At 41.9% G+C, this 15,125-nt stretch overlaps 1 protein-coding gene across 2 annotated transcripts in view; it reads left to right on the top strand.

The window, feature by feature from the left end:
- Window positions 1-15,125, top strand: part of rngtt (RNA guanylyltransferase and 5'-phosphatase) — a 65,197-nt gene that overhangs the window by 40,642 nt on the left and 9,430 nt on the right. For both annotated transcript variants that reach the window (XM_079754116.1, XM_079754115.1), the window contains exons 12-13: window positions 1,042-1,110; window positions 11,202-11,302. In XM_079754116.1, coding sequence (XP_079610242.1) covers window positions 1,042-1,110; window positions 11,202-11,302 — 170 coding nt within the window. The remainder of the gene's footprint in view (window positions 1-1,041; window positions 1,111-11,201; window positions 11,303-15,125) is intronic.

The following is a 15,125-nucleotide window of genomic DNA, read 5'->3' as shown; positions in this document are numbered from 1 at the left end:
TTAGGACAGATACTACTAGGAACTAGGATAGGACAGATACTAGGAATTTTCTTTTTCTCCTTTTATGACTTGAATCTTTTTTGTTAACCTGTTTTCCCAAAAGAAATTCTTTGGCTGAATTGGATGTTTGTCGAAAGCCATGTCTAATTGACTTCTCTTCTTGCAGAGGACAATAATGACCATATTTGATCATTTTCTTCATGTATAATGATTTTCATTGTTATTTAGTTTAATATTTAATAATATTAAATAATAATGGTTTTGGCAAAGGAAATGATTGTTAACTGTTCAAATCAGAAAGAGAATGATACAAAGAAAATGTACTGTGCACTGTGTGCATGCTTTCTGAGCGCACAAAAGATGCGTAATAAACCATATTTTTGGGATACTGCTGCACGTCAACCCTGTCATTGAAATAGGATCAACATCAGAATATTTGTTCTCAAATATTCTCTGAATTTCCAGGAACTGTCCTGGTTGTATTTTCATTAAAGCTGTCCCTCTGTGGCTGTTGGAAACCTGTAATTAAATGCAATTTCACAGGACAATATTCAGCCTATTTCTCCTGAGAATGGTGCAATATGGCACGGCTGGTTTGGTTCCCCTGCAGCAGCAGTTATTTTGGTCATTGGTAATGAATGAGCCAAACACCCTCTAATTATTGCAATCATAACGAATCCCCTAATGCCGGATGAGCAATTGCAGTCTTGTCTGTCATAACACTGCATTGATGTTTCTGCCATGCTTTAATCAATTAAAAGAGGTCATTGCCCGGTTATGGGTCCTGGCGAATTAAATGGATCAGGCCAGGTATCAAAGTATTTTCTTTAATCTCTGCGGGATGCATTTGGCCCCAAAGCTTTCAGTGTGGAAACTCGATCCATGAATGGCTTTTAGAGTGCCAGGTATGAGAAGTGCCGACTTACTAAATAGATGTACTTACCAGATTTTCAGCCATGCTTTAGTGACTTTTGTTTTTTGCTTTATGTATTTGTTTTGGTATAAGTTAACCTCTGTTGTTTTTCTATTCTTATTTTTCAGTTACTGGAAGGCAGCTTCACTTCGCAGGTCAGCCACGAGGTTGATGGTCTCATCTTCCAGCCATGTGGGGTAAGTTATCTTTTTACTTTTCGGGGTCATAACAGTTAAAACTAGCTAACTAGTTAGCATAACAAGTTCTGCATACATGTATGTAAAAACACATTTACAAGTGAATGATTGCATGTTAAAATTCAAATGATAGTAGAATATTTACTTGTTGATACTCTTGCTGGGGAACATCTAAAACCAATCCTGAACCCCTAAGGTGATTCTAGGGTACATGGGAGGTTCTGGTTGTTTAGCTTGGTTGGAGCCGCCCTCCTCAGTGTCAGGGTAACAGCTTGCCACCCACTGTTTGTTTGTCCCACTCTGTGGTCACCTTCACTCGCTCTCCAATGCAGTGCATGAGACACACATGGCCTGGTTGTTTTCTACAGAGAAAGGAAGGGCATTCTGTATCAATGTGCTTGGGTGTCTGAGCTGTTTCTTCTTTTCTTTCTTACTAGTTTTTTCTTACAAATTTAAAGGTCGTTTTCGAAGATTCCTCTTCGAACACCTTACTATCCGGTCTGAACAAGTTACCAAATCTTTCGAAAAACATACTTTCTTGTCCAAACAACTTATAAAATAAAGATATAGTCCTGCCTGCATGAGTTATTGAGTCAATGAATGAGATGTTGCATGGTTGAATTAATTACTTGTGTGTAATTAGTAAAAATAACATAGTTAATATTAAACCACAGTGAAGCTTGCAGCGTTTTTCATTTGTCATGGAGCTTCTGCTGTATCATTGTCGCCAGGTAGCCAATCACGAAAAACAGCCTGGAAAGTCAAAAATATCAAGTTAGCATTTAGCACATTGCTCATCCTTTCGTAGAACTGACATTAGCACATTTCTAATGTCAAGACTGAACAATGACAAAACGCAAGGCTGCCCCTAAAGAGACCTTCCTCATTCAGTTTTGGGGTCTGGGAAACACTTTGAATTCCTTGTAAAGTGTAATGTTGTCGTAGATCATGAGGGTCCCATGAACATTTTATTCTGGTCCATGTATAAATATGTACACATTCACTAGTTGGTGAACTGCTATCACTAAGAAATGGCACAGGATTCAATTGAATATGGGCAAATTGAAAATGACCATTTGAGATGAATTACCAAAGAACTATTTCATAGTTAACGCATGCATTTCAGCATCTCATTCAAGCATGCATGAATGAGACTCATGCATCACTCATGCATGCTTGTTTGAATGCCGCACAAAAGTTTGACGAGAGGTTTATTGCAATGTTCATCTATATTTATTCTATATACTGCAAAACCAAGCGCGGAACAATGAGACGACATGTTGTTATCCACATAGTTGATAAATATTGTTATATATAATATTGTGAGACCTCATATCTGCCCCTTGAGTTGCTCACACCCGGACATAAACAAGTTCCCATTGGCAGACCCAGCCATGCACCACAGAGGGTTAGGGAAATTGACAATATCGAACAATTGGCTTCATGATGTTCATGCTTCAGTAAGATTATCTTTCTTTGGATTATTGGAGCAGTTCATTCTATTTGTTTGACTTTATTCTTTAATCATCATCATCATATCGAATCATTGTGTTCGATATCGTGACTCAGCCTCTCACTTGCATGGTAATGGTAGTGCTAGTGTGACCCCAGCTGTTTGAAAAACCTGCTTTCTTTTGTTTGTTGCATTCTGAGATTAATTGTTGTTATTGCTGTGTTGTGTTCTTGTTGACTTGATGCGTCAATTAAAGCTAATGTTTTCAGTCATGTCAATTGATTTACTGCCCTATCACAGAATGGGGATTAAAGAAAATCCTCTGCTCTAGCGATGACCGAATTCACCTAGGAAATTCATTTATCACCGGCTAATTGCCTTTTTACACAGTCAATTAAAGCCACTTTGCAATTGCCCAGTGGTGGTAGAAGTGTAAATAAATGTTTAATTTAAACATAATGCAGATGTGTCATTTAGTAGTATCTGTGTAGCTTTTGGTATTTCAATATTTTGGTGGCTGCAAGGTGTATTCATGCATTTCCTACCTTCCATCAACTCGGTTGTGTTTCATTATATTTGTATTGATTGCCATGGTCTCTTGCCGAACATCCCAGGAGAACTCGGCGGGTTTTTTTCCAAGCAAATATCAGAACCTAGACAAGGCAATTTCACGAGGCCTTGATCAATATTGCCAAAATTGGCTTTGAGAGCTTTGTGGCTTAGCTTACATGGAGATTATGCAGGGCAGGCACGCCAAACATCTCATATGTTTACTGCCCCGACTAATTTGATGCTGAGGTTGTGAGAGCTTAAAAACTTCGTAAACATATTTTGATGGTTACATTGTCCTTTTGCAAGAATTTAGACTGACTTGATTAGTTGTCTCTGGTCGGTTTGAACCTTTGAATGGCTTTCGCAGTAGACTACATGTAAAGCCCTATACTGCCAGCAACCATATTTGTATTGTGTTCAAACTTTGTTCTTTTTCTCTCTTTATATTTTTCGAAATCACACAATTTACAAAGCAATTACCAAAGAGGTTATACTTACAGCATGATCCATCAGGCCCGGGAAAGCTCCAAAAAGTTAGACTCTAACAATGAAATTAGCAGATGCATGGATTGATTCATGGAGATGCACTGCTGTCTCCCCCACCACCACAGCACAATTGAAAAGCTACAACCATCCCATTGATGTGTCACTTAACTCAAATCAATGTGCCAAAACTAGCTGCTCAATTGAGCTGCTTTTGAAATATGTTGGTGTTTGCTGCTTTTCAAATATATACATTTATATACATCTTCTTTTTTGTTGTTGTTTTTTTTGTTTTTTTTTACCATTTTCTGGGTTGCTCCATTGCACTGCTTCACCAACCTGGGCACAACTTTATCTATACCTTACTTTTACTAGGGCCTCAATGTAAAAACGGTAGACCACCCTAGACCAAAAGCTAGGGTGGCCTTGAAGTCACCATCCTTAATGTATACACGTGTGTACTGTAGTGGTCAATTCTTCACGTAGAGTCAGACACATTGTTCCCAAAATGTATGTTCTGTGTTATTGCAATGGCATGAAAGCAACTAATTCAAATGGAGGCTATTGATACTGTACTGTGTTTAGCCATCCACAGTGACTTGCCTGTGTTATGCATGCCAATTTGCAGAAAGCCATTTAGGAAGGCAGGAGGGGTCTCATCAGTGATGCATTTCTCCAGTAGTGGCAGTGAACTCGTACCCGAAGATAAACAGAATTTTTAAGGTTGTGTGATGGGGAGGCCAGGTTATGTCATGCAATAGCTTTTAGTCCTTTTCATTGTCGGATGTGTTTTTGGGAGCTTAGGTGAGCTTACACGCCTCGGCAAGCTGGTCAGTTTCAATCAAACTCTGGGGCATGGATCCCACTACATTTTTCGAGTAAATTAAATGAAAAAGAAAACACCCTTCAAGAAATCAATTCCTCTCAACTCGGGTTTGACTTTCCTTTTAGACGGATATCAATACCTCATGAGTCAACAACACCTGCCGGATATGCTTATCAACAAGGGCAATTTTGCGTTGCTTTTCTTACTATACTTCTCTTCTCTTACTCTATTGTAGATTAAAAAAAAAACACTCTTGGCTCTCTGGCTCCCTGCAGGGACCCAGGGGAACATCAACCTCCCCCCTCACAGCCCTCAGGGAGACGGCTGTACCTCCATTCCTTTCTGGTGTCCAGACTAGGGGTACAACCTACCAAAAGATGTAGATGGTACCATTACAGTCACAAGAAAAAAACAATCACAATCATTGATTTATGATGAATGATCTACGGATCATCAACACTTTAAATAGAGGTTCTGTTGTATTTTCCCCACACTATTTTGTTGCATACATTTTTGTCCACTTCAATTCTAATTTTATAAAAATAGCAGAGAAAAGCCTCTCTACTATCATTTTTTGGTTGTTTGTTTCCACTTTCAATTTCCCAACACTAGCTTCTCAATTGCTCTTGAAATTGGCTGGTGTTTGTTTTGTCTGCTGTGTGCTGCTTATCACATATATTTTATTTTGTTTTCTTTCTTTCATTTTGTAGTTTGCTCAGTTGCACTGCTTAAATCAACCTGGGCAAAACTTTATCCATAACTTACTCTTTCTAGGGCCTCAGTGTAAAACCTTTAGAACAAATGTGGCAAACAATACAACGTATGTTGAGAAATCTCTTATGGGAAAGACTTGAAGGCATCTTCAAGTCATTCCTTGAAGATGCCTTCAAGGAATGACTGCTTCCTCAGCCATTCCTTGAAGGCATCACCCTCAATGTTCAGATACTAGTGGTCAATGCTTCACGTAGTGTCACACACATTGTTCCCAACATTTATGTTTTGGTATTGCATAGCTTGAAGACAACAAGCCATTGATTACATTGTAAAAATCAAAGAATGGAATTGAGATGCAGGTGTTATTAATCACTGCACTTAAGTACATCCCATAGAATAGTGCTGGAAGTCGGCGTAACAAGCAAACGTTTACTTTTTTTGATAAAATGGTGTGCAGGGATGTGTGGTTGTATCCCAACTGTTTAGTTTTGGCCAACTTTCTATAAAAATAGAGAGCCTATTTAACGTTTCCAAAACTCCCTCACTCCATCATAATCCGCCTCATCCGCCAACAGCCAGTTGCTACACTAGCTTATCCGGTGTAATTGAAACCTCTGAATACATTGGATATTTTGTTGAAAGGCTCCTCTTCACTAGGCTTACACGATTATATAGGAATATGGAGTATATTCGCACCGCGGCTGTGGTTAATAGTTCCTACGCGACAATTTCGTCTGCATTCTTCTGCCATTTTCGCATTGTTTACTTTCCACACGTCTGCTGTGAAAGCACCTTTAGCCAACAATTTTCTCTTTTGTTAAGTTTCAAAAACTGTTTTGAATAGAAAAACTAATGCACCAATGTCCCTTTTTGAGAGTGAGACCAGACACACGGTGTAGCTAAGGCTTTATGGTTTCAAAACTGAGACGTTTTAATAGCACTTTTAAAAGCGCTTTTAATAGTGCGACGTGGGATAGTGCATCCATCATTGCATCGTAATGGTTTTACTACCCCGTTCTGATGATTTTGATGATGAAACAACACAATCACCCATCTAATCCTCTCATCTCATTGGAGGGAGTGAAGCTCATCAACTATCTCCCTGTTTATACGCTTGGGTGTTAAGAGTACAATTTCATAACACATGAGTGGCAGAAGTATAAATTATTGTGAATTATCATAAGGAAGAGAGCAAATGTGCATGCAAGTTGAGAAAAGCTAATGTTACTCATACTGACTGTTAAGTGACTGTCATAGTGATTAACAAACAGATTGACTGAAGACCCTGATAGACTTACAATTAAATGGAAAATGGTGTGTTCACACAGACAAAATGGCCAGTTTGCGACAAAAACCAGGCGCCACATCTGACTTTTAATCCGTTAGTGTGCAGGGTGCTCTATCTGAACAGTACAACCTTTCCCACATGCCCCCTAATACACAGCTGCCTACATTGGGTCAGCAACACAATGTAAAGGATTATGTCAGTACCTAGTATCTGTAATTATTTGTTATCTATAATATGGAATGTGAGGTATGATGCAAATTTGTATGACTGGTCAAGCAGGGACTACAATGACATTGAGAGGCAAGGGAAACTTTGTCCATATTAAGCAAACGGCACATACAGCACAATGACGATATTGTTCCTTGTCAATAATTGCTGTTTGTGAACATACCATAAGTGTTTGTTGTATATCGGGGCCTCAAGTATATCCCAGCTTTCAGTCAAGGCCCCTAAATACTATATAAGGAGGTGTTCCACCCAATCTCTCAAGCCTCTTTCATAGAAACGCCACCAAAGGCCAAGGTGGAGGTTTAAGTCCTCCATCAGAAATCTACTAAAAGGAAACCCAAAGATGGGATAAAATTAACAGTAGCTGTTAATGCGTTGCCCACCAAAGCCTGCTGTTTGACAGTGACATCTGACTGTGAAATCCAACAGTATAATATTTACAGAACACTTATATTTATTTCATTTAAATGCAATAATTAGTGAACTTATTAATATTAGCCAAACAACCATTTTCCTTTTTTCCAATTCTCCAGAGCATTTTGTGTGTACTTACAGCTTGTCAAACACTCCACGACTTTTCAGATCTTATCATCGGAGGCCATTTACCATTTATCTATCATGATTCCCCTGATAGGTTCCCTGGACCAATCAGTTAAGGGATGCCCTGATTGGTTAGAAATAAGCCAGCAGTGGTCTAAAGTATTAATTGTCACATACAGAGGTAGGCAGTTTGTATTAGCCTATTTGATACGTTCAATAGCTCAATAAGTTCAATAGCCACATGTCGATTTTGGACGTACATTTAAACTTACTCTAAAAACAATCTCTTGATGAAATAAATGTATTAACTTTAGCAGCAAATTGTATACCAATATAGAAGTCCAGTATTTGTATTAAAACAGCAAGGAAACATTAAACCTACATACTGTATATCTGTGCTACTTCTTTGCCAGTAAAAAACTTCATTCCGCTCGCTGGTGAACTTTTTCTTTAAACGAATGCTTGAAAGGTATTGGTGCATGCATTGGATGCAGCATGGTAGCAGGTGTAATGTTGTTGGTATACTTCTGGATTCTCAGCAGCCCTTCAGATATGTCTGTTATGGCACCATTGGCAAGACACGAGACAAGATTATTGCCTGTAATTAGCCAGCATGTTCGGCAACTTTATTTTCTCTTCATCAACCATTTGTGCAGACATGTCTTACCACGAAGACTGATATTGTTTGATTTGATTTGTGGTTGTAATGGGGTTCCACATCATATGTTTGCAAATTATGAGTGTAACTTGTTATATTCCACAGCACGTGTGGGTCCTGCCTAAATGAGAATGTTCTTGAGAGACGATTTAAACACAAAAACACATCATCAAACAGAAAGGAGCTTTGTAGGATGGATGACATATGTCTGTAGTAAGGATCTGTTTTTCTACTTCATAAAGGAAAACATTGTTCTGCATGCGAACGCTTGCCTGAAAAGACAAACAGAATTTAGGTAAAGCAGGAGGAAGACAAAAGGTTGTTGGGTGGTTGTTGAAGTGAGCCGGCACTGATCAATGGGTTTCTATGGCTTTGCGTGACGACGTGATCTCTGCAATATGAAGCTTTTATTAATTTAGCAGGCATTGAACAAGCTGTGAATCATATGACGTTCACTGTGGGCAGTATTCCATGTTTATCTGTTGTTTCGCATCAATTTCTTAAGTTATTTTTCACAAAATAATCTTTTTCATGTTAAAGAAGGTTATATTAAAGGTTTCATACGGTTGTATGATTGAATTTGTGCTCATTCAAAGATAGTTGGATTTTAAAACAGTTATTTTTATATTGAAGATTTCTATGTTTCCCTGGCCGAAAAGAGGGAGTTCATTTCAATGCAAAATAAACAAACAGTAATTTTTGCCAAATTTATTTGTAACCATTGCCCCAGAAATTTCCCAATCGGTCGAGTCTGACATTGAATGGAGTCTGACATGGCTGGACGAAGGGCACCAAAGGCTAGCCAGTCATTGAGTGTCATCTACCTTGAATATCTTGAATATACTATACAGAGGTTTGTTTGAATCTGTGTATTATCCCATGAAAATTTGAAATGTGTTTTCAAATACGTTAGAGTGGGGTGTTTCTACATAGGGAACAGGTCCTCTTCCCAAGAGTCCGCCATGTTGCCCCTCCATGTTTCTTCAGTAGTCCAGAACTGACAAAAGGCTCTGGAGAGAATGGGATTTCCTTGGTTGCAATCTGCAACTTCAAGCTAGATGCCACTAAGAACTGCACCTTTAAGTTCCTTATGGTTATGAAAGTGCACATAACGATACACAAAATCCAATAGTTTGTTTTGGGTGAAACTCTGCTTTTGAAGTATATTTTCAATCATCTTTTTTATTCAAAACACTTTTAATTGCCTCATTGTTTTATCCATGTCTTAGATGAGCTAGAAATGCAAAATAAGTCAATATGCCAAGGTTCAGGTTTCTCTCCCATTTCTTGCTTGCGTTTATCGAAGATGCAGGCAAAGTGGACTGTTGTGAATGTTCTGTACTCCCACGTCCTTAAGAGAAAATATGTTTTTGGAGAGTGTTGAGGTACAACATCAAAAGAATGTTGACCTCTTATGTTGCACCAGAGCTGTCTGTGCTGAATAGCCTTTGTAAGGCAGTAGTATTTCAAAAGGCCCATGAAGGCCATCTCCCACTCATGCAGCTCCATCAGGGACAAAGGAGTTGGCTTATTTTGCATCTCTCTACATTTGAGTGGAGAAGTCAATTTCTCCCTGATTAAATCTGTTAAAGGTATTTTTCTGAAGTAACATTAAGGCCATTATGAACTTTAATTTTAAGGGAATTGGTTTGACTTTGTTTTTTAAAAAATAATTAGATCCGAATTAGGAGGACAATTTATGAGTTTAAAGAAGTTAGAATAATGTAATTTATACCACAAGCTTTACAATCGAAGAATGTATTTATCATTAATGGCAAAAATAAGTGTATCAATTTCCCAATAATCCTCACAATTGAAGAAAGGGTTAGGTACCGAACTCAAAAAATCGAAGCCCTTCCTTTAGGCCGCCCTGCTAAACCCCTCCAACCAACCACGTGGTTAGCTCCCTAGCTTTAGCAACAGGTCTGCCTAGCCTTGTGTATGAATCTGGGTGCAGTGTGTGCACGGGCCATGCAGGTAGGTGCAGAGAAGGTAGGCCATCCAGCAATCTTTGTGCGGGTCAAATACTCAGCTTGGACGGGCTCATTACAGGCCTGCTACAGCCACAGATACCAGATATATATTTTTGTCTGAGCATTTGATTTATTGATGGCGGACGGACAGCATGGTCACCAATTATGTTGAAGAATGCTTCTAAAGTACATTGCCTACCCTATCGTTAGCATATCAAATACGTGGGCAAAAATATATAAGTATCTGAATATGAAATATATAGGCCTATATGCATTTGATTTTAGAACAAAATAAATACATTCTGTCAGCCTGTTTGGTGGCATAGTTGAGTTGGTAGCACAGCATCCACAGAATAATGAAATCAGGTGGCGGTGAAAAGAGATTTATTAGACAAACAGTGCTTTCTCTATTGGCCACAGCTTCCATTTTGTTTTAGTATAGACGGGGGTATATTTGAGGATCAGGACTTTGTTTGTTTCTCACTCTGATCCTCATATCCGTATTTGTTATTCTTTGTAAATTTTGTGGTTCCGCAAGGCTATTTGTGATTAAGTGTGAGTCTGTATGTGCGTGCGTGCGTGCGTGCGTGCGTGCGTGCGTGTGCATAAAGAGCATGTGGATTGTCAACATGAAACCTGCAGTCAGTCATGTTGCTGCATGACAATGTTCTCAAGAGTCTGCACACATTCCCTCTCAGTAGACTTCACTGTTACCGGGGCAACCTGACAGAGATGGCATTCGCTCGTCTATGCCCGCCCCCTCCCTCCGAGCCTCTCCGTGGCTCACGTTCCAGCACACTTGTTCCATGTCCTCTTCAAATGTCACATATGCATAAATGATGAGCATGATTAAGGCAAGCATGTTGCGGGGGTACATGCTTACTCTATCGCCGTGGTGAGACACACAAACGTGGCGTTGTGTTTATCAGGAGGCTGTGTCGACCTTGTATAGTCTGATGTTAATCTCTTCCCTCAGTGTTTGTCATTGGAATTAAGTGTAATGTACAATTACATGTCTTTCCGTATGTTTTGTTTAGATTGTAAAGCACTGAATTGTCCCGTCTTTCTTCAATCATATCTGTATTCACTTCAATTATGTTATTTTCCTGCACGCTTTTGCTTTTTGACTCTCAGGATATTGTGAAAGTAACATCGCTAATCTTTCTCCATCCACAAGTTATCAAATCAAGCCCATAATGGAACGGGCAGACTGGGCCAAATGGCATGTTATGTTTGCATCCTGTTAACCCTGTGCCTGGGGGGGATAGGTATTCACCCCACGTTAATAAGTACAGCTCCCGCTCAGGGCCTGTGCTCCCGGCTGCATGGTGAGGTGGAATACCCTGTGACTGACTCCTCTGCTGGTTCATTTACAGAGGTACAAGGCCGGCCGCTGTGACGACATCCTCAAGTGGAAGCCTCCCAGCCACAACTCTGTGGACTTTCGCCTCAAGATCACCAAGGTCGGAGGAGAGGGGTGAGTCTCACTGTATCCGGGGAAACTAAAAGTGGGGTTCGTAACAGCGTCGTTTCTCAGTGTAGTGGCGTGCCTGAAAGCCCTCGAAGCGCCTCCATTCAGTCCCCAGGTTCTCCACCATTAGAACCTGATGTATGGCTGTCAGAGCGTGCTAGAGTGTGTGCATCCGCAGGCGTGTACTGTTTGTGCAGACGTGTTGTGTCTGCCAAACAGACAGGACCTCCGAGCTACGTTCACCAAGGCTTACGCATCGCGTGCGCGTCAATATGCGTGTGACATTTACATTCAGCTTAAAGTGTGAGTGAACTCCCTGTTTCAGCTCTTTTGTTTATTTTTTGGTGTTCTCATAATTCAGGCCCCCAGTGTCTTTTGTTTTGATACAGCATGAATAATAAGAGGATTTATTGTGAAATAATGCCACCACCACTTCAACGCACTCCATTTCTCAGCCCTTGGGAACTTGTTGTTACAATGCAATTTACTGCCGACCTGGTCGGTTTTGAACAAAGATTTATCAACACCTAACTTAGATCTAATAAGACATTAGACACAAAAAATACAACCCTTTAAAACTGAATTTTTCCTGTGTGCAATACTTGTGCCGTGTGCCAGAAGCAACAAGCTAAATGGTGTGCAAGCGTTGCTCCAGTGGTAAGCAACACCTCAGCGGTAACGGGCTTAGTGGACATGGTTGGCTTCCTTCCAGACAGAGGAACGTGTCAACTGGAATGCCACAGGTCACGCGCAGCCAGACTGAATGGACCGGACACGAAGATGAGATAAGGAGCTCCCGCCTTACAACCAGAGAGCCGGCCGGCGGTGCCTTCGCCCGCACCTCTTGTGTCCAGCAGCCGACAGTCCCATTGTTTCCGTCTGAGAGCGATCAGATATTATGTGGAAGGGGGAGAAACGAGCCAGCTGTGTGCAAGCGCCCTGCCGGATGTATGGTGTGTTGGCGTGGGCCTACAAATCTGTCCTGGTTTCTTTGTAAAAAAGCGAGTGGGAGCAGTGGAATAAAGAGGGAAGCAGTCGCAGAGGGAAGTCTGCATTCATCTGCCCACACAGCCCTTCTTCCAGAGCGTCTCTTAAGGGTGTGCATGTAGCACCGGGAGGCAGGAGGCTTCAGTTGCTGCCATCACACAGAAGCATATGCTTTTCCCACCCTCTGATTCATATCGGAAATCTGAATTGTTGGACGACATGACACGCATCCACCGACCTGACCAACCCCTTTTAATTGTCACTCAAACCAGACTAGATATTGAGGGGGGTATTTCTATTAATGTGTCACGCTTGCTGCAAAATATACTCTCCTGTCTAACAATTCAATGTTTTATGCACACATTTACATTTTAAATGTAGGGTATTTAGCAGACACTTTTATCCAAAGTGGCTTTCAACGGTTCATACACACATTCACACACCGAAGGCAGAATCAACCATGCAAGGTAACAGCCAGCTTGTCGGGAGCAGTGAGGGTCAGGTGACTTGTCAGGGACACTCAGCCAGGAGGAGCCGGGAACAAAACCAGCAACCTTCCAAACCCCAACATATATGGAGATTGTGTAATACACATAGCTTCAACTCCTTTCCAATCCATTAGTTCACATGCAGCTGTATTGCAATTGCACCTCGTTAAGTGTCAATTGTTGTGCATATGCCCTTGGTTACCAACTGTTCAAATGCATCACATGTAAATCACATCACATGTCACATGTTTAGCGCTAAAGACTGAAACGAAAGTCACCATGACCTCGCCGTCCTTTGTTTTAGAAAAATGTGTTGGCTTTCACCGCGTGGTTGTTAACGGTAATTATACCCCTCCCAAAAACAGCAGAGCGTGCACGTCGGGCTCCTCTCGCTCCCCAGTTACACAGAGACCCCTTAATCAACACAGTTCAATACAAAGATGCTAATGTTTGTGTTCACAGAATCCTGTTTCAACCTTGAGCCATGAGGTCCGATCCCTGAATCCCAAGATGTGAATAATAATGCTAATCTACGTAGTGGTGGTCATTAGCCGGGGGATCGTGGCAGGTTGAAATGACCATGCTACTCCCTAATATGGCAGGATATTGAGGATGACCTGATAAGAATTTAAAGGGAGTGTTCAATATAGTTAACAAATCCCAAATCACCTTATTTCTATAGAGCGCCCGTTCTGTTTTAATGCATCCAGTATTGAGAGTCAAGTCAGGTGTGGTTGGCTACTTGGTAAATATCCAATAAGCTATTGTTAGTCAAGTGTGCCACTCAAAGAACTGTGTCGGCTGATGTGTTTCCATTGTGCTAGACCCATAGGAACTTATCCAAGTGATTGAATCCTGTCCTCCAGCCCCGTGCTCTGCCACCCTGGTGTAGGACATGCAAGGGGCGGGGAGACAATGCTCCACCAAAGCCTTTTTTGTCACTTGAGCTTATCTTACCAGAGGCTTTCGGCAACCAACACATCCTGCGACGACGCCTGATCATTGCCAACTGCCTGTCCTCCCTGACATTGTCATTGAAATGCAGCACCTGCCAGCACCGGCGTCTCCACACGCTATTGATTCTGCCTGGAAAAGGGACAAAAAAAAAGATTTTCAAGCCATTACGGCGACTGCCCATGGCGACAGGGCGTTTCGGCGCGAGCAAATAGAATTGTTTCTGAAGCGAACATTCCGTTATGCGATGGGGGGATGTGTGTGTGTGTGTGTGTGTGTGGTGGGGGGGGGGGGGGGGGGGAACCCTCGCTTTTATATCTACCAGCCTTTATTTTTTCTCTCCTTTCATTTATTTAGACCTCAGCTTAGCGTCAGGTTGTAGCCCAGAGCCAGCGTGGCTGAGGGGTTGAAAGGCATCGCCCCCCCGTGTCGGGAGGCCGGTTCCCCCTGGTAGATATGAGGGGCCGTGTAGACAATTGGCTCCGTTTGAGCGTGTAAGCCTCCCTGGCCCAGTGGTCACGTCAAACCCCCCCCCCCTTCCCCACTAGTGACCCTACACACACCCTCGTTTTGCCCTTTTAAACAGAGGCAGAGTTGTATTTGTATTAGTTTATAAGGCGCCACCCTTTGAACTTGTTAACTCAGCTCTGCTTGGTAAATTGTAACAACTCACGCTGTTAAAAAAATGCCGCTCTTCCCCAGTTGTTTCCCCCACAACAGACAGTCACTCACAAAGATCGATGTCTGCTTCATCACACACACACTCACACACACCCGCCCCCCCCTCCAACCTCCCAGGTCGTATCTCACCGACACCCCCTTGTTATTTTCGGATACTGGCTTCAACCGGCTTTCCTTCTGTTGAGGCCGCTGAGGATTTTAATTGAGAGGCTTTTGGGCTTTTTTTTTGTTGCACAGAACCAATCAAAGTGTGCCTTTGCGTTGCATGCTCCGCTCCGTGATCCGAGGCGGGCGTGTCACACAGCGGCGTCAGCGTCTTGAGGTTTGACAGGCGCGTCGTTGAGGTGCGTTCGCTAGCCGTGCACGTAATTACCACTCTTCAAGCCCAGGCAATGTTGCTATGCATAACATGCAACATGTCGATACCGCTAAAATGGTACGATACCACTCTATTAGCGCTGTCGTCTTAAGAAGAAACCATATCGCCCCCTCACTCCATGTTGGTACGTTTTATACCGAAGGCGAGGTGGAATAACGCCACACCATGCCCGGCTTGAACAGACTGTGTAAAAGTGTGTAAAGGGGGCTATTGACACAACCCCCCCCCCCACACACACACACACTTCCTTCCTCCTTCAGAGGGAAGGGAAACCCCAGTGTGGAGGCAGGGGTGGGTGTCGGACGCGTCCATGTGAACACTCTGCCCTGCATCCCTGGGG

The sequence above is a fragment of the Pollachius pollachius genome (assembly GCF_949987615.1).
Source record: "Pollachius pollachius genome assembly, chromosome: 16".
NCBI lineage: Eukaryota > Metazoa > Chordata > Actinopteri > Gadiformes > Gadidae > Pollachius > Pollachius pollachius.
This window is presented reverse-complemented; position numbering and strand designations above follow the sequence as displayed.